General features: G+C 38.6%; 1 protein-coding gene across 22 annotated transcripts in view; it reads right to left on the reverse strand.

Annotated features, from left to right (window-relative positions):
• The window catches only part of LOC102019690 (zinc finger protein 239-like), a 212,224-nt gene that overhangs the window by 155,313 nt on the left and 36,543 nt on the right, over positions 1 to 20,368 (reverse strand). For 7 of the 22 annotated variants that reach the window (XM_013523000.1, XM_013522999.1, XM_013523003.1 and 4 more), the window contains 3 exons: positions 17,529 to 17,676; positions 5,046 to 5,116; positions 1,292 to 1,351 (listed from right to left, as the gene is read on the reverse strand). The exons of 4 other annotated variants lie outside the window; for them this stretch is intronic. Coding sequence is in view for 1 of the 18 variants with exons in the window: in XM_013523010.1 (XP_013378464.1) it covers positions 1,292 to 1,351 (60 nt within the window). In the remaining 17 variants the exon portion in view is untranslated. Of the gene's footprint in view, positions 1 to 1,291; positions 1,352 to 1,437; positions 1,452 to 1,590; positions 1,622 to 2,356; positions 2,360 to 5,045; positions 5,117 to 15,074; positions 15,086 to 17,528; positions 17,677 to 20,368 lie in introns of those variants that run through there. 11 more of the 22 variants (XR_001237089.1, XM_013523010.1, XM_013523007.1 and 8 more) reach the window with 6 other exon arrangements.

The raw sequence follows: 20,368 nt of genomic DNA on the forward strand, positions 1-20,368 counted from the left end.
CTCTGTCACCAAGGAGTCAACATATCCATTCACTTAATAAATATTTACTAAGCATGCACTGTGCACCGGGGATACAAAAATGAGTAAGACAGACCTTGCACCTTAATAGACTCCCAGGATTGCGGGTGACAAAGGTAAGTCAGTAATTACAGCAGAAATAGCAACGCAATAGAGATTTAATCCTTTCAAATCTAGCGTATAATTTCCCTGACAATTAAAAAAGAGAAAAAGAGCGGGTCTGAGGGACTAAGCCTAACAGAGGTACCTGTAGATTTGAGATATTATGCACAAAGAGACCTGCCAGGTGGCCAGGCATGGAGGAGGAGGTACAGAGGTGGCAAGTGCATGGTGCATTTAGTTAAGGCACCCTGGGCACCAAAGACCAGGTGAAGAGGAGACGGAGAGAAAAACATGATTGCAGAAGCTCAGCAGACCATTAAAGGATTTTAAGTATAGAAGTGACTTAGCACTACGTGTTTGCGGTGATGGCTGGGAGCACCGATCTCATACTTGTAACAGTTTTACGTCTCCCCATGAGAGGCCAGGAAGTAAGGAGCTGCATGATCCTGCACGTTTTTTCCAGTGGGCTACTTAGACTTGTATAAAACAAAAATAATTCAAGTAGACTATGCGTTGCAAATGTTAAGACAGGAAATCTGGAGACAACTACAAGACTGAAGTTATACACAGATAATAACTGGCTGATCAAAATCCATGGTGTTGTAAGGGAACAAAGATTTTAGCAGCAGACAGGCCTAGGTATAAAGCCTCAGCCAAAAATACCTAATATTTCTAAGCCTTGCTATTTTCTTCTTTGTCCCATGGTTATTTTTACCCCATCTTGCACATTGTTCAAGAGGATTAAATGAAGTTTCAAACTTAAGTCTTAGGTCTGACCTGATACCAGCAGAACAGAGTTATATAAAGTTACCAAGAGAGGGTTGCCTAACCACAAAAGAGCCAATGTGATGTATATTTTTCATCAGAAAGTTTTAAAATGAACAGCAGCCAAAGTTGTACATAACTAAAACTCAAGGGCATATATTATGCACTTAATAAACCATTATCTCTAAAATAATTGTTCTGAACGAGCTTCTAAAAATGGTTTTAAGCCTTTTACATCTGTCCTGTGTTAAAGTAACCTAAACTCTTTAACATTTTGCCTTTGAAATCTTAACTGTGATGCTCAGATCAATTACTAATGATTTTCCAACTTCCTCAAAAATAAAAGTAGTAGAAGCAATACATTATATTTTAGCAATGTTCTCTCTTTTTCAAACCAGCTTCTTACCTTTGATCTTCTTTGACTGTCATATAGAAGGCACGAGGTTTAGCCCATACATGTGGGAACCTAGGAGGGGGAAACGATAGCACACAATGGGTTAAGGTCCAAGTAAAATGAAAACCTAGCCTGCCAAGTCTCAGTTCAGTCCTCACCCTGCAGCAATGCTTGAAAGAGGATCATTCCACAATGTTCTGTGTGTCTTTTAAAGCACAGAAAGGGGGAAAATACTCCCCAGTTTTTACATATCAGTTACATTCTTGCATATGTTAACAGTTTTATTTCATAAGATAGATTCTTGCTCTCACACAACTCTGGTTTTCAGAATTCTTTTTAGTAGCAGAACCTTCGTATCAAAATGCCACACCGACGTCTTCCATAGAAAGCAGATAAAAGTGAAGCCACACTGATTTCAGCACAGCTGAGTGACCTGGAAAAGGTTTGGTGATAAGGAACGTTGGCCTCGGTCTCAACACCACGCGCACCACGCGTCCAGAACAACAGACACCACCAAACAGGGTGAAGACCAGTTCACAGAGGGTGTCTGGCTTCTGATAAGTTCAGAATATGGAGGACTTGACAATCCACCCATCCCAATTTCAAGTGCACCACGAGTTCACTGTGTGCATTGAGGGGTAATCACCCTGCCCAAGCCTCAGTTTCTCCATGCACAGCCGAGCCGTAGTAGCACTGCCAGCTGAATCTGCTCAGATACTCCGAATTCAGATACTCCAAGCGGTCATGGCTCACTGCACTGTACTGAGCACGTAGTAGGTACTCAGGCAGTTTCCCTCCTGTAAGGCCATTACCAAATTACATGCTTTTCTGACATACCATGTGTGCTCCTGTTTCCTCAAGGGGTGTAAATACTATCTGTTTTCTTAAGCCTGGCTCATACCATCAGCATGTGAGAGCTTGCATTACTCCCTCCAACATTTAGCATTTCCTATTCCGTTAGCACATCAAGACTTTAAAAGCAGCTTCAATATAAACTTGATTCCAAATATGATTTGTAATGTCCCAGGAAACAGCTCGTTTACCCAAGAAAGCACCATCAATTATTGACAGATGTACCCTCTGAGAAGAAATAGCCTTAAAACTAAGAGATGAAGAAAAAGCATGCCTCAATCCCTTACGACAATTATCCAAGGTGATTTTGAGCATTAAATCCTTAGATATGCTTAATTTACTGTGTTTGCCTGTAAGCACAGAAAGAAATATATGGAAGGGAAAAACCGGTAGCCAATTTAATACTGCTTTTAAAAACAAAGACAAAGAATAGCACAGAAGGGAAAAACATAGGCGGTAACATGCGGGTGTTGGACGCTTGTGGGTTCGCAGATTGAACATCCCGGCCCTGTGCACCTTGCCCACTCATCGGAGAGCCAGCTACTGCCTAGCTGTCTTTGTTCAGTACAGAAACAATTACACCTACCTGCCTCTGACCTAATAATTACACAGCGCCTGATTTTATTCTCAGCATGTTTATTATGGTCGAATTTCCTTGGTTTTCAGCGCAAAGGCCTTACTAAAGATGTTAACATTATTTGCATTAACATCAAGCTAGGGCCAAGGCTATGCAGGGCTCTGTAAAAAGCCAAGAGGCCAGTGTGAATCCAGCCCAGGGGATTGTGCTTGACATGTTGATACTGGAAAGCCTTGGCAAGACTGCGAAGGTTGTTTACAGGAGAGACAAGAAAGGGAATGTGTGAGGTCAGCGCATTTGAGATCACTAATGTTTTCGATGGTTTTCCCAACAGAAGAAAAATGGAATTTTTCTCTAAAATCCAAATTACGAGGCAAAAGGCGACTAATTATGCCCACTTAGCTTTAATTTGCCTCTGCTGAGGAGTAAGAGAGAGTGTGCGTGTGTGCAGACACACACATATGTACATGGCACGGCTATGGATGACCACAGAGAGATGGAAATAAAGAAGGCTGGGATGGGGAAGAGGGCGACCTGTGTAAGAATTTTTGCATGATGACTCAAACCCTGGGAAAATAAACCCTGCCATCAGTTACCTTAAAAAAGTACTAGCCTGACTTAATGCAAACTATGACTAAAAGTATAGTCATAAAACATTTTTAAATTACCTGCTTGTATCTCATAGCCTGGCAGAATAATTATAGGCTACACTCTTTCATCTTTTTTATGTTTTTTTGAGTAAGAAATGAGATACACTGTATTGGGCTATCAAAAGGCTGACCCCTTTTACCATGCATTTTATCCCATTATTAAAATTTGCATGTAGAATTCAGAAGGCCTTGACTTTTATAGTTGTAACTTCTAAGTTCAAAATTCAAAACATTAGAAAAGGCTTCAGAAAAGGGCCAGCCAAGGCCTCGGGGAGGTGGCATTTGATGAGAAGCAGGTCGCTCTTCGAAGTTCAGGGCAGCAGCTCCCATTTAAAGCAACGAGCAACAGCCAGTGTGGCACATGCATGGGGAATGAAAGCAGCTTGGCACCTTCTGGAAAAGATCAGAAGGCAAATTCCTCCAGAGAACAGAGAAGGAGGGGCAGACGGCCTGAAATGTGATAGCACAGATAAGCAGAGGGCCGATGGTGTCTAAAGCTGACACCAGCAGTCCATGTACAAAGCTGTTTTATGCAGTGAGAAGAATGAACAGTATTACTGGTGTTTTACAGGGGAGGAAACAAAGTTTGAGAGGTGACATGGTGTGTCAAGATTAGTAAACCTGTCCATCAAGGTCTTTCCATTCTCTCCTTTCCACAAATGCTCAACGAGTGTATACCGAGGCCAAGCACATTAACACTCGTGAGATAAGATAGAGTCTTAATCTCAAAGAGATTAAGTCTGGAGTTGAAAAATGACCGTGTGAACAAATGCAATAAAACATGACAAATGCTGTGCCCAGAAGTCTCTCTAGGACAGAGGAAAGACACAACGGAAAGAGAAGCCAGGTCTCTTGGGTCGGGTAGGGCAGGCATGGTAAAAGATTTAGCGTCGAGTTCACTCTCCAGAAGATGAATGTTTATGAGGAAAATGGGGGTCAGAGAGGATAATCAAAGCAGACTGAGTAAAGATGTAGCGAATAAAGCAGTGCCACGGAGTTAGGAAATAGGGAGCTGGTCTACCATGAGGTAAGGATGTGGGGGCGGGGGTAGAGGTGAAAACATAGACACAGCCAAAGGCCAAATCCTCACCCCTGGCATGCAAGGAGAGCTTGGACTCTGTTCTCCACACCGCGGAAGCCAGTAAGTGCTTTCAAGAAGAGGAGCAACATGACTGGGCTTGTTTCAGATAGATCACACCAACAGAGCTGTAGGGGGGTTGGGGGGGTGGGCAAGGGCCATAGGTGGAGCAGCAAGACCCGTTAGCAGATGGTAGGGTCCAGGCAAGAGGCAAGCGAGGTCTGAGCTAAGATGCTGGATGAGGGCTAGAGAGACGGGAACATAAGGAACCAATGGCAAGGGGGAGAAAGGCACGGAACTTCGAGCTCCGTGTGTTTAGGGTAGGCGGTAGGGGACTTCGCGTGAATTCTGGGTTTCTACGACTTTTGACTCACAGTTCAATATTTTTGAGATGGGAAGTTTCATAACTTATATGAAAGGACATCTTTTATTTGTTGCAGGCAGTTTAACCTCTCCCCTGCCAGCTAGGATAAACTCACATGGGATTATTCCAATTTTAAATTATTCTTAAAGAATATAATATAAACATAAAAGAATATAATTTAAAGACTAGAATATAATTTCATCTAACAAACCATTACTTAGAAAACAATGAAACTTTTTTTTAACCTAAAATGGTCAGCATAATGCCTCTGCTGAACTGAAGAACAATTTTCACATCACACGGACAGAGCTGATAGCTAAGCAAAACAAAAAGGTAGTTTTTAACAAATTAAATTTCCTGCAATTTAAATTTCTACCAAAAGAAAAATATTAGAACTCTACTTAAGAATATAGTTATCTCTCTGCAGGCCTCAGAAAGCGTGAAACAATTCTTTTTAAGTTTAGACCTGTCCGGACCTGCCCTGCCACCAGCATAGACACAATACGTGCAACTCCGACTTCTATTCTCAGATGCTGAAAAAAATAACTTCAGATTCAAGTCTGAGAATGGACTTGAAATACATGATACTAACACAGCATAGATGTACCTGAAAAGCAACGCATTTTAAAATTGTATTTAAAGAGCTTTTCAAAAAATGGTTTTCAGGGTCAAGTGTCAGTGACATTTACACACTAGTCACTCCTGAGGCTTCTGTAAGTCAGCTTCCACGTACATTTCACTCTCATCTTGGTCTTTTCCTCCACATCCCCTCGCTCTTGCCCAGTTCACTGTGTCATGCTTATTCTTTTGAAAAATGTAGAAAACCCTTAACCATGCTTAGCAGGAGAAATTATCTGAGGTTCTGATAAGCTTAATGTTTTGCATAGATGATGCAATGTACAGAGAACTTCAAAGCATCCTTATCAATGATCATTACAGCACTGTCCCTGGTACAGTACTTTAAAGACCCGAGATAGATTTTATCATCACACAATAACAGGGTAGAGAAGCTAAGCAACTCACTCAACACCGCACAACCATTAAGAGATGGATTTGGGGCTCAAACCCAGCTCTCCGACTCCAGAGCTAATGAAGCATGTCGACAGCAGTTCCTAATTCGAATGAACCTCCCAACATGGTTTACAAGTATTGTTTAGATTTCTCTTTTTTCGTTTTATGCAAGCCCAGAAGTAAAAAATAATTTTGATTTATATGCATGTCTCCTTAATTGGCTATCCTGCTTATTTATTTCAGAATATAAAAGCACAATTATTAAGCCTCTGTGTATATTTGCAAATTGGCGAAGGAAACAGAAACAATGGACACGCTTGTTGCAATAGCCTGCAATTAATGGGAAGAGCTCTCATAGCTATAGTTAACTCAGCTGTAAACTCATATTCTTCCCATCGAACTCCAGAAGCAAATTGCTAAGCAAACAAATGAGTTAATTTGCTCTTTGAGTCAAGTGGACCAAGGAGAGGCAGTTCTCTGTTGAGGAAATAGTGTTCGTTTGTTAATGGCAACCATGAAGTAGCCTAATGTTATGGTTTCATATGATAAGTTCCAGTTTTCCAAATCTAAATTGCAAACTACTAAAAATCAATTGCTTAAGGGGAAAGAGGCCACCAGCAGGAAGCACAAAAGTTGGAAGGAGATGGTTAGCATATTTTTAATATAGATTTTGATATAATTCCATCATTTTCTAGAGATATGTGTTACTTAGATCCAATAAGTAATTTCTCCAGTCATGGTTCCCAGATTTATGAATTTATTCTGTATATATCATAGACATTACAGACTACTATAAGATCTTTTAGAAACTGTATCTATATCATGGAAGTTATAGGATATAAATGGATGTTACAATGAGTTATAGAGTGATATAAGAAGTTACAGAATGGCCTAAGAATTAGTGGAATTGAATTTAAATGACAGAATATATAAGACCAGGAAGGTAGATGGAGTTTGACCAGTGGAAATAAAATAGTTCTCACTGAGGATCTTTCAGGGACAGACACAGTATTAGCTTCCTACTGCTTTTATAACAAATATCCACAAACTTAGCGACTTAAAACAACTCAAATGTAGTATCTCTCCGTTGTTAAAGGTCAAAGTCTCTATAGATGGGCTGGCCTAGGCACTCTGCTTAGGGTCACACCTGCCAAATTCAAGGTCTTGGTAGTGATGCTTTCTTCACTCCAGGCACTGGGGAAGGATTCTCTTCTAATCATACTCAGGTGTTGGAAAAATTCAGTTCCTTGCAGAGGCAGAGCTGAGGCCCCCTCTCACGCGGTGCTATAAACCGGGTGAAAGTTTTCACTCCTAGCAGCTGTCCATTCTTTCTGAGGTCTTCCCTGTGGGCCACCCTTCCCGCTCCAGAAATGGCAGTACCACCTCTTTCATGCTTTACATTTGCCTGATTTCTTCCACTTCTCTGACTCAAGCAAGTCAAAATTCTGGAGAGAAATTTCTCTATTTTTCTGGGTTCATTTAATTAGATGCAGATCACCTGGATAATTCAGGATAGGCTCTATATGTTAACATCTTATCCTTGACTGCATCTGAAAAGTCTTTTTTCCCAGATAAAATGATGTAACAAACAGAAGTTTTATCACTACCAGCAAATCTCCATGGCCCACGAGTGTGTGCACAGACACACACACAAACATGCATGTGGAAATTCCACATTTGGACACCACTGTTTCCCAGGGACCTGGCACACAAATAATTTGTGAAGGAATGTCGCTGCTAAAGCCACGAAACTATCCTCCAAAACTTATGAATGTGGGAAAAACCCTATAGAGCAGTGCCTGCCCTACTTTATTACAAAGTAACATTGGCTGCTGCAGCTCTGTGACTATCTATGTATAGGACTGTATAAACTGAATTATACTATATGACATGACGCGGTAGGATAAGACTGCACACGTATGGTGTGATTCACCCCTGCCACAAAATTGTCCAGTAGTCCAATCACCAACTTTGCCACAAATCCCAAATCTGCTTTAGTATAACAGTCTGCAAATTAGAGTCTATCAGCAGACACAGCTCACTGATCTCTGCTCATTTTTTATGCAATAAAATCATTTCCCAGCAAGAATACAATTGCATGATAATCATTTCATAGTGAGATCCAGCCAGCACAATAAATACCAATACAAATACAAATAAGTCAGAATATTTCTTAATTTCTTTGAGTTTATATTTAAAGGACAAAAGTGTTTAATATCTCTGCCCTGTCAAAACATTAACTTGATTAAGTATAGAAGTACCTTAGGGACAGTGATTTGCACTTTTCACTGATAATAATGACAATGATTCAAATCATTAACAAATGTATTGATTTCCCTCTGGAAATAAATTCACAGTATACCGAGTTAAAGCCAGTTGTAATTCAGAGAGCTTAGTTATTCTGACCTAGCTTCTATTTAGAACCCACCATTGCAGTTTTCCATAGCCATCAGCCCAGAGGTTATTTTCTACCTTTCTTTTGAATAAACTATTTTGTTGTTGTTGTTTGATTTTTTTGGTTGTTTTGTTTTATTTTTTGTTTGAGACAGGAGCTCATTATATAGTGCAGGCTGGCCTTGAACACAGTATGTAACCCAGGTTGGCCTCAGACTCCCTGCAATTCTCTTCCTTCAGCCTCCCAGATTCTGAGATTATAGTCATGTGCCACCACCCCCAGCTTAACCAAACTATTACAAAGAAGGCAAATGATATCCAGAATAATTCATCCCAATCTTTCTAGTTTTTTCTTCTGTTCCTTGTGGTAGACAAGTGAAACTGGAGACTAATAATACTGACTTAGAAATGAAGTTTGAATACCTACGATTTTTATTAATATCCTTCAAACATTGCCCTGTGCAACACTGTTCCATAAAAATGAAAGAAGGAATTGATGCATTAATATAACTTTTATTCTGATTAAAATTAGGAAAAATTAGAGTTTCCCTGACATTTTAGCATGTCACACTCCAATTATAAATATCAGACAGTATATTCACTTATAAACACAGATTTAAATAGTAGACAAGACATATAATTTTGTATCAAAAAACAAGAGTTTTAATCACTTTGTCACTTTAGTGAGTAGAAAATGAATTTAGTAAAAATATTATCAACTTTTATATGAAATCAGCCAAATGGAAGCTCTCTAATGAAAATTGTGTGACCTTTAACACAATTTAGCAGCCCTATAATGAAATCTTATCTTAATTGTCTGATCTACATATTACTTCATGCATTATCAGCTCTAGAAAATTGTCAATGACAATAATTTTGTTGAAAGTGTCTTAACATAACCTACATTCAAATTCATTGAATGTCATGTGTTACTTGTACAGCCTCTTCATTGACATTATTTTCAAAATATTGCTTACATTCAATCCTTTTTTGAATGGAAGTTTATACTACAAGTTTATACTACAACTGTTATGAAAATAGCTAATTTACATATAGATTAAAAATTACTCTGAAGCCCATTATACTCTGATGAGTTAAAGACAAATAAGTCAAAGTTGATAGCTGGAGTTTGTTAAGTCCAGGTATTATAACATATTAGACAAGTCAAAATACAGGCTTCCGTTTCATGACTTAGATCTTAAAATGTCCAATACATGATGATAGCTCAGCAGACACAGCCAAGTTCAGATATATTCTTCAATGCTATTAAAGTTCTGGAATGACTATACCTTAAACTTGCTCATGTCTTTGTTTATGGTACATCCAAGACTCATTAAAAATAGTTGTTTCAAATCAAACCAGTTAGCATGCCACTGGTAATCTAGACACTGTTAATTAGACAGGAGGAGGGGTCTTTTCAGAATGATGGACAAGCTTGAAAATTAACTAGCTTCCTACTTTGACAGGCCTAGTCTATCTGCCTGTAGGCCTGTATGTGTAGTTTATCCACTATATCAGGGAAGTATTAGATTAGCATGCCTAATAGGACAGATTTTTCAGACATCTCTAGTAAGCAGAAGACCATTTACAGTGGTGTGCCATTCAACTGCCACTATGCCCAACTTTTTCTTAAACTCTCCTGCTCATGGTCGACTTGCAAAGGGAAAGGGCTTGGTGGCCACATTAGAATAATGTAACCCTGCCCATCCTGGCCACAAACGTAGACAAAAGATGAATAGCCTTCTCTGTACTTGTCAATCTATTGGCCTCTCTGGTACCAGCTGGGTTCTCTCACAGATTGAGTCAAGAAAAGGTGAAAGGCCTTGAGGCACTGCGGCCAGAATTAGTGTCAAGGCAAACCATGTTCTTAAGAAACAGAGGTATGAGATTAGCAGCTTAAACCATACATAGAGAGGAGAATGAAGGAGAGTTGCCGAGAACAACAAATTAGAAAGAGTATAGTGTACACCAGAGATGCAGTGAAAGAAAAATAAAGGGAAGGTGAGAAGAGAGCAGTTTCAACATGGCTGAATAGAGGAGTGATGCTGGAGTTACTCAGAGAAAATCAACTGAAGAACAGATAATGCGAAGTAAGGGAGGGACATACATCCTGATGCCAAAATCATCTGAAATAAGAGGCTTGTACATGAAACAAAACGCAGACACAGGACTTCATATAATGGTGACCCAGCCCACGGGGCTGCTGGCACAGGGGGAGCAGGACCGCCATTGCGGGAAGTTTCAAAAAAGAACTGATGGACTGAAACAGTGCAGCTAAGTCTGGCCACACAGGACAGGTTTGGGATCTCAAATAAAATTCATCTGGAACCAGAAAAGGGCAAGAATAACAAAGCAAATCCTGGGCAACAAAGGCAAGGCAGGAGGCATCATAATCCCTGACTTGAAATTATACTACAAAGCTACTGTGATAAAATCATCATGGTACTGGCAAACAAACAGACCCAAGGACCAGTGGAACGGATTAGAAGATGCAGACTCAACTACAAACACACTCAACCACCTTATCTTTGACACAGGAGCCAAACGTGTTCACTGGAAGACAGCCTCTTTAATACATGTGTGAGACAAACTGAGTGTCTACATGCTAAAGACTAAAACCCATGTCTATCATCATGCACTAAAATAAAGTCAAAATGGATCAAAGATCTAAATATTAAAATAGAAACACTAAATATACTAGAAAAGATATTAGATAGAAATCTTGAAGACATAGGTATAGGTGGAGACTTCATGAACAAAACCCAAACTGCATGGAAAACACTTCAAAGAATCAAGAACCAGGATCTCATCCTATTAAAAAGCTTTTGTACATCAAAAGAAATCACCAATAGAGTGAAAAGACAACCCACGGAGTGGAAAAATTTTAGCTAACTGTCCCTCATACAAAGGACTTATAGAATTAAAAAGTATCAGCTGCCCCCAAATTCAAAGACCCAATCCAAAAATGGGCAGCTGAGATGAATACCCACTTCTCAGATGAGAAGATACAAATGGCAAATAAACACATGAGAAAATGTTCAACATCATTAGTCATTCGAGAAATGCAAATTAAAACAACACTGAGATTCCACTTTACCCCAGTAAGAATGGCTAACATTAAGAAACCAACCAATAACAAATGCTGGCAAGGCTGTGGAGACATAGGAACCCTTCTCCACTGCTGGTGGGAATGCAGACTGGTGAAACCACTGTGGAAATCAGTTTGGAGATTCCTCAGAAAACTAGGTTTAGAGGTCCCATTCAACCCAGCTATCCCCCTGCTGGGTATATTCCCAGAAGATCTAAAAACATCATATCACAGCGATGTATGTGCACCTATGTTCATAGCAGCACAATTTGTAATTGCTAAATTGTGGAAGCAACCCACATGTCCATCCACCGAGGATTGGACAAGAAAATTGTGGTACTTTTATATAATGGAATATTACTCAGCTATAAAGAAAGATAAACTCAAGGCTTTTATAGGTAAATGGTCACAACTAGAGATCATACTCATAAGTGAAATAAATCAGACTTGCATGTGCAAGTACCACATTGTCTCACTAGTGTAAAACCTGAAAGAGTTAATTTAAATGAGGAGGTATGATAGACATTGTGAAATGATAGGAAAATGCTCAAGGGTAAAGGGTAACTGGGATGTGGGAAAAGAGAAGGGAATGAAGGAGAAATTTTGTATGTATGTATATACAGGATAGTTAACATAGTTGATCTACTGTCTTCTATTTCTTTGCTGAAAGAAACAGTAAATGAGTCCTTGATTGATTAATATTGCATGTCTCTATTTGTTTTCATGAGAAACCACTTTGAAGATATCAATATGTAAAACAATAAGCATTGTTAATTTCCTACCACTTTGTTTGTAACTCTGTATTGTCTGTACTGTTCTTTTGCTATTATGTAAAAGGTTGTCTGTCTGATAATGTTTTCCTTTTATTTAAAAAAAAAAAATCAACATGGTATCGGCAAAAAAAACAGACCTGAGGACCAGTGGAACAGAGTAGAAGATACAGACACAACTACAAACACACTCAGCCACCTTGTCTTTGACAAAGGGGCTGCATATGTTCACTGGAAGAAAGGCAGCCTCTTTAATATATGGCGCTGGAAAAACTGGCTTTCCATATGCCAAAGACTAAAACTAGACCCATGTCTATCATCATGCACTAAACTAAAGTCAAAATGCATCAAAGATCTAAGTATTAAAACAGAAATGCTAAATCTACTAGAAGAGAAAGTATGTAGAAATTTTAAAGACATAAGGGTAGGCAAAGAGTTTATGAACAAAAACCAAACTGCATGGGATACACTTCATACAATCAACAACTGGGATCTCATCTTATTAAAAAGCTTTTGCACATAAAAGAAATCACCAACAGAGTGAAAAGACAACACACAGAGTGAGAAAAATTTCTAGCTAACTGTCCTTCAGACCAAAGACTTCTCTCTAGAAGGTATAAAGAATTGAAAATAATCAGGCCTCCCACGTTCAAAGACCCAATCCAAAAATGGGCATTTGAGATGAACACATACTTCTCAAATGAAGAAATAAAAATGTCAAATAGATATTCAAAAAAATGTTCACCATCACTGGTCATTTGAGATAAGAAAATTAAAGCAACACTGAGATTCCATCTCACACCAGAAACAATGGCTAGCACCAAGAAATCAACCAGTAACAAACACTGGTGGGGCTGTGGTGAAAAAGAAACACTTCTCTACTGTTAATGAGAGCATAGACTGGAGCAACCACGATGGAAATTAGTGTACATTCTCCAAAAAACTGGAATTAGAGGATCCATTTGACCCAGTTAGTCCCTTTCTGGTTATTTTCTCAGAAGAATTAAAAACATCATACCACAGCAATATAGGTGCACCCATGTTTATAGCAGCAAAATTTGTAATAGCTAAATCTTGGAAACAACACAAATGCCATCAACCAAGGAATGGACAAAAAAGATGTGATATTTTTATACAGTGGGGTACTACTCAGCTATAAAGATGAACTTGAGGCTTTTATAGGTAAATGGATACAACTTGAGACCATACTCATAAGTGCAATAAATCAGTCTCGCATGTGTAAACATCATGTTGTCTCCCTAGCGTAAGAAACTGAAAGAGTAAATAAGACCCAAAATGTACAATAGATATTGTGAAATGGGATGAAACTGCTCAAAAGGAAAGAGCAAGTAAAATACTGGAAAGGAGATAAGAAGGAAGGGAAAAGGAAAAAAAAAAATATATATATATAGGAAAGGTTTATGCCTGTATTGTTTGATCAATTTTTCACGCCTATATCTTGTAACATAAGCAACTATTTTGATGATAATAATATGCAATATAATAACCATTTTTACTCTCCTACAATCTTGTTTTGAAATTTCATACCATTGTTTTTATTGTTTATCTTCCCATTCTTTAAAAAAAGACAAATAATTCATGGCAGTGAAAGCACTTGATTCTTCATTATAAATGATATCTTAATACATTTAAGAACAGGTACATATTGGCCATTCCCTGTGAGTGTTCCAAATACTACTGTGGCTATTCTACACCCATATTTTTGAGGTCAAATTGTTTTCTGGTCTAGGTCATGCTATCTTTGATAGAGAAAGATTCCTTAATATACAAAAGTATAAGGGGCTGGGGATTTAGCTCAGCGGCACAGCGCCTGCCTGGCAAGCAAGGGTTGTGAGTTTGGTTCCCAGTACTGAAAAAAAAAAAAGTATAAGTAGCACTGTTAGAGAAATTAGGGAGTTTAACTGTCAAAAATCCAACTAATACTTCTAAAAAACATAATTGCCAAATGCACACCATAAATTTTGTAGTTGATTTGAGACATCTGGCATGCACTTGAAATATTATAAGTGCAACACTTCATATGACAATTACCAGTAAGCCACATGGAGAAAGTACCTGCAGGAAATGCCAAGGGTTTAGTATCACAAGATGGCATAGAGGAGACAGAGGGAGAGGGAGAGGGAGAGGGCTAAAGACTGGCTTAAAGATTCTTTAAAGGTGTTGTTGACTTTCATGATGTCAGAGGACAGTGAAGGGATAAGCTGGATTTTAGCCTTGGGTGAACACAAGTAATTTATATAGAGCTTTTCCAGATGATGTCACATATTTTCTTGCCCAGTCTCCTAAACTTTCTACCTTTCTCATTACTTCTACATTCCTTTTCCTGTAATAAGGTCTTCATGAAAGTTTACCTGGGAGAGGATATGAATATTTGTCTTTATTTTATATTACACAGTATTTAATACTACTGGAATATTCATTAGGATCTGAATATCTTCATCTACTTCAGCTTTCCAGGTGCCCTATAGCTTGTGACAGTAACTGAACGTGAAGATCCCAGGACCAAATAATAGGAAGGGAACGGGACAGGACCAGAGCACTTCCTTATACAACAGTGCCATTGCATTTGGTATAAATATTAGTGTTCTGCAAAACTTATTTAATATTTACTTTTTCTCCTGCTTATGTAATATTATCACTAGTGCTCCTCCATTTTTACTCTTCATTATTCTTGTGTTATTATTTAATTGTGGACCCCACATCTAGATAATAGGTGTAGCCTATTGAAGAGTGTACCTTGATAGGGGCTGGGGATTTAGCTCAGCGGCAAAAGCGCCTGCCTGGCAAGCACAAGGTCGTGAGTTCGGTTCCTGGTACTGGAGAAAAACCAAAACCAAAAAAAAAGAAGAGTGTACCTTGAGCCTATTTTGCTTTCAGCCATTAAGAAATCCATCAGGATAGCCCCTTTCAAAACCATCATCTTCCTTACAAATGACAACTCCCAGCTGACTTATCTCACTGATTCTTTGGCTAAGAAGACACCAAGTAACTGAATGCTCTCATATGCTCTATCATTACCCCCCATTAATATTATCCATTATCAGGTGATCCTGGTCTCTCAGTGGTACTTCCAGCATGTGTTGTACTTCTATTAATTATCAAGATTGATCTCTGGTCACTATCTGTCTGAGGATATTTAAAGGAGAGTGACTTTCTGTACATAATAATGAGAAGCCTTATGTGAATTCCCTTTGCGAGTACCATGGTTGGTGCAGAAGTTTGCGGAGCTGGAACACACTATCCAGTCCTGCGGAATAAAAGGAGTTAAGAACTTGGTGAACTCAGCTGATTTAAGCAGTCCCTCAGCTAGTTACAAATAGGATCTGTGTTAGCATTCATCACTGTGGCAGATACGTGAGAGAACAGGATGAAGGGTCTACTTTGGCTCACGGTTTTTTTCTGTGGTCGTTTGGCTAACTTGTTTTGGGCCTGAGGTGCCATAGTGAAATTGTGCAGCAGAGGAGGCCTGTTCACCGCATGGCAGCATGGCGGGGGTTGGGGGTGGAATAAGCGATCGAGGACCCAACTTTCTTCTACTAGGTCCCACCTGCTAAATGTTCCACCACCTCCCAATAGTACGGTAGGCTGGTGACCAAACCTATAAAACGCATATTTACAAGACATTGCAGATCCAAACTATTGCAGGATCTATAAAAGCTAGGTGAAGATAAAACCACTAAGTGGTCTTTAAATCCAAACACAGTCATGTGCTACATAATGTCTTTTACATTAACACAGGGCCACATATATGACAGTGGTCCCATAGGATTATAATGGAGCTGATAATTTTCTATTCCCTAGTGATATTATAGCTTTGTAATGTAACAAAATACATTTCTTATGTTATTCTGGTAATGTTGGGGTAAAGAAACCTACTGTGCTGAGGATTATATAAAATATACCTTATAAAATTATGTACAGAACATAATATTTGCTCATGATAGCAAATGATTATGCTCTGCTTTATGTGTTTAATATACTATACTATACTATACTATACCTTGGTTTTTTTTTTTTTATTGGTACTGGAGGTTGAACTCAAGGCCTTCACACTGAGCTATATCCCTAGTTTCTAAAAAATTTTTTGAGACAGGATCTTGCTAAATTGCTAGCTTCCCTAGGCTGGCCTTGAAATTGCAATCCTTTTGCTTCATTCCCAGAGTTATAGATGTGTACCATCATGACCAGACATACTATACTTTTTATGTTAGAATGTGCTCATGCAACTTATTAAAAAATTTATAAAGAAACATTTATGTCTTTTACTGGCAGCAACATCCAGCATATTATGTTTACTGTGTCTCTTGATTACTCCAGTTACTCTTCTGCTTGATTTAATCTTATGTTGTTCCTTGTGGCCCTAGGGACAGGGGGCTGTCCCAGGTATCTATCCCATACACGGCTCAGTATGCAGTAGAATGTACCACTTATATTTGTGTACATATACTCTATGATATTTTCATGATGAAATCACCTAATGATGCTTTTCTCAGATGTATCCCTGTTTTTAAACGATGCATAGTTGTACAAACTTTTTACTATGGTAAGAGATAATTCACTTAAAATTAATTTTTCTTATTAATATTATATGCTAAGTAATTGTCCTTCTGGGTAATTATACTTTCTAGGAAAAAGCAGAAAAAACTTGTATGTACAAAATCATTAATTAAACCATTATTTCAAATAGCAATATTTTTAAATGAACCAATATCCACTCATGGAGGAAGGGTTTAATAACTGCTGATGCACCAAAATGATACATTAATAATTATCTCATTGTTAAAAATGGTAATTAATGACCTTGTAGCCACTTCATTAAAGTCTTCAGTTTAATATGAAATTCAAATACCAAGATGCAATGTCAATTTTCCACCAATGAGACAAAGATTCCCTAGGAAAAGGAGAAACCAAGGAAACCCATCAAAGGACAATGAGAAAAAGCATAAAATCTGTCATTTCATTGAAGCTTGAAATACGAACAAATGAAAGGCAAGCGAGGCAGGAAAAGCACAATCCATTTATCAGCTTTGATGTATTTCCATTGTTGTAGACCCCATGGGGAAATGAAAAAAGTGGTAGTTTTAAAATTGCACCTCCATAGGCCTTTGTCTATACAAGGTCGCAGTTTCAATGAGAGCTTTCTGCAAACTTGGGAGCATTTCAGATATTCAGATGATACTTGAAATTCCTCAGTGAGGTGTAATTTATCTTTTAAAATAATAACCCTTTCTAGAAGGCACGTGCTGTATATGCAGTTACCAAATATTTGAATTTTAAGGGTTTTAGGATTGCTCCATGACCTTCAATTAAGTTTTATTTAAAATAGTCTGAATGTATCTTCTCTCATAGCAAAGCAAAAGATAAGCATACACCAAAGACTCATTATTTTGCCACTAATATTTCTTAAACTCTTGGAAATATGTATTAAGAACAAAATAAGTTACCCAAGAAATGTCATGGTTTTGCTAGAAGTGTTCCTTGACTTTGAAAGTAGAACAGCAAGGTTGTAGCTCAGAATCAAAAGGCCAAAGGGGGCTTAAGAAATCCTATTTTCCATTACTTGCTTTCACGCAGAACTTCAGCCAGCCGATCCTAGAAAAATGAGACCTCGGTTTCTTAATGACATTCAGGAAGGCGTACTGTAATCATATTGAGGAATGGCTTTGTGAATGGACAATAAATATGTCTGCATATCAGTGTTATTCCATTTGAAAAAACATTGCTTAGCTACAGAAAAACCTCAAAGATTAAAAATGCTTCCGTAAAGCACTAGCTCAGGGGCAGCAGTTTGTTTCTGAGGAGTTCCACAGTCTGTGTGTCGGGAAGCAAAACAAATTCTTACCACAAATTGTGTATTTAATAAAAAATAACCAACTACAAGCATTTCTACACAGGACTCCATAATTAACTGTGGTTTTATCATTAAATAATGTGGTAAATAGCTTCAACCCAGCTGTTACATCTTAGGAAACCTAGAAATTGCGTTCGTTGCTTATTCAAAAATGTTTATTGAACCTCTATTATACGTAAAATATCATCTTGATATAGAAGAAATATAACTCCTGGTCTGGTAGATGTCAGATGTGCTGAGTTTGTGTCTTTCCAAAATTGAAGAATAAATTCCAAGGAACAACAGAGGTTAAGAATAGGAAAAGTTAACAGCAAGATAGCTCCTGAGATACAGGAGGGGTCCTGAAAGTGGTTTGCCGCCGAGGCTCTTTGGCAGGGGTAAGTTATACAGCAAAGTCATAATGTAGGTATAATGTAGGTAAATCTATAATTAACCTATAGGATTATAAGAATAGCTGCTTAGCTAATACTGGTCCAATAGGGAAATGAGTCATGTAGCACACAGAAAGAAGAAAGGCATTTACGGGAAGGGATGGGTCCAGATGTTCTGGTCACCTACCTGGACATACTGAACCAAAGGGTGCTAATTACAGAGCAATTCCAACTTCCTGTTCATGCCTCAGGGAGCTCTGTAGGCCTGGCCACTGCATCTCTGTCTTGAGGCCCGGCCTTCTTCAGATGTGCCTCTAGCCATAATTCTGTTGTCTTTATTTTTCACTGACTTCCTTGAGAACCCAGTCCCTCCCTGACAACATATTAATTTTTATCTGATTTAGCTGCCTGTAATAATCTTAGATAGTATAAAGATGTTGAAAAAAGGCTTCTACTTTCAAACAAACTTGGGGGTGGGAAGAAGATACAAATGACACATGCCTAGGAAACATGTAATAGAAGACTGAAATGAGGGGCTGGGGATTTAGCTCAGCGGCAAAGCGCCTGCCTGGCAAGCGCAAGGTCGTGAGTTCGGTTCCCGGTACCGGAAAAAAAAAACCAAAAACAAACAAACAAACAAACAAACAAAAAAAGAAGACTGAAATGAGATTGGTCCCTTGCAGCTGAAGCTATTAGGGACCTTGAACTTGGACTTGCAGGTTCAGTATTCTCCTGGTAAGCACATTTAATCTCTCAACACATACTTATTCAGCGACCATGGGCCTGGCATTATGTTGGTAAAGAGTGAAAAATGGTAAGGAGAGACTAGATCCAGGGCTCTTCAAGCTTATGATTTGATGGGGAGAGAGCTATGAATCAAATAATCACCAAATCAAGCCAAAATAAATTATTATAAGTGTTGAGAAGGGAAATGTGTTTATTTCCTAGTTTCCATAACACAATGCTACAAACTAGTGGCTTAAAATAACACAAATTTATTCCCTTACAGTTTTGAGGCCACAAACTAGAGAACAAGGTTTTGCAGGGTGGTGTGCATCCTGGGGGCTCAGAGGGAGCCCAGGTTCCAGGCCTAATTCAGCAGAATCTCCTTGCAATTTGAAACTTCTGCAAAGACCTCATTTCCAAATAAGGTCACATTCATAATACCTGGGATTGGGACTTGAACTTATCTTTTTTAACAACCCAGAACAGGAAAGAACAAGATTATATGGCTAAAAGTACAGCAGTATGGGGACTTAATTTCAATCAAGGGTATCCTCTTTGAGGAACTAACATTTAAGATAAGTCCCCAAAACAAGAATCTGGCTGTTCCATTCTATATGAGCCTTTGCTTTATTGCAAGATATTACAAAGGGAGGAGAGCAGAAGTTTCCTTTTCCTCCTAAAGGGCTTTTGAATCCCCCCTTACACGTTTCCTCAATAGGAGACCCAGGGTACACGGTGCAGGGGATCCTTCTGGGAGGTTAATGGGCTTGGTCACCATTTGGAGATAAAACCACAATATTTGCACCCTGTAGTCACATGGCGACAGAGACAGTGCCAGCCCATGAGTTCATAGCTACCAATGACAAATGTCATTCTTTACATCCTTTCCTTCAACCCAGACAAAGCCAGGACTTGAAAGGATGCTGGATAGAAGTATAGACTCAGTATCCCCATAATGAAGTTAATTATTGTTTCATAAAACATCTGAGGAGTGCTGTCATGATTCTGAGAGTGAGGGCCTCACCTGCTGCCGCTGAAGCTGAGCTTGATCACTTTGTACCCTGGAGGCTACCAAGGAGGCAAGTCTTTTTGTGGGATAAATTATAACTTGAAAATATAACCTCAGAAAGCTTGATGAGCTGCTACTAATATTCTGCTGAAATTTGTTATTTAGGTTGTTTCTTTGCTATGCCATACTTTGATCATTAGAAACTAGCCTTTGTTTGATAGTATGACTGATTACACAAGTCTGGAAAATATTCAGTACCTCCCACTGTTCTAGTGTATGGTCTACTGTTGTCCTCTTCGAATGAACAACCAGACTTGAAAGTCTGTG

This window comes from Chinchilla lanigera, unplaced genomic scaffold (assembly GCF_000276665.1).
Source record: "Chinchilla lanigera isolate Chin_1 unplaced genomic scaffold, ChiLan1.0 scaffold00071, whole genome shotgun sequence".
Taxonomy (NCBI): domain Eukaryota; kingdom Metazoa; phylum Chordata; class Mammalia; order Rodentia; family Chinchillidae; genus Chinchilla; species Chinchilla lanigera.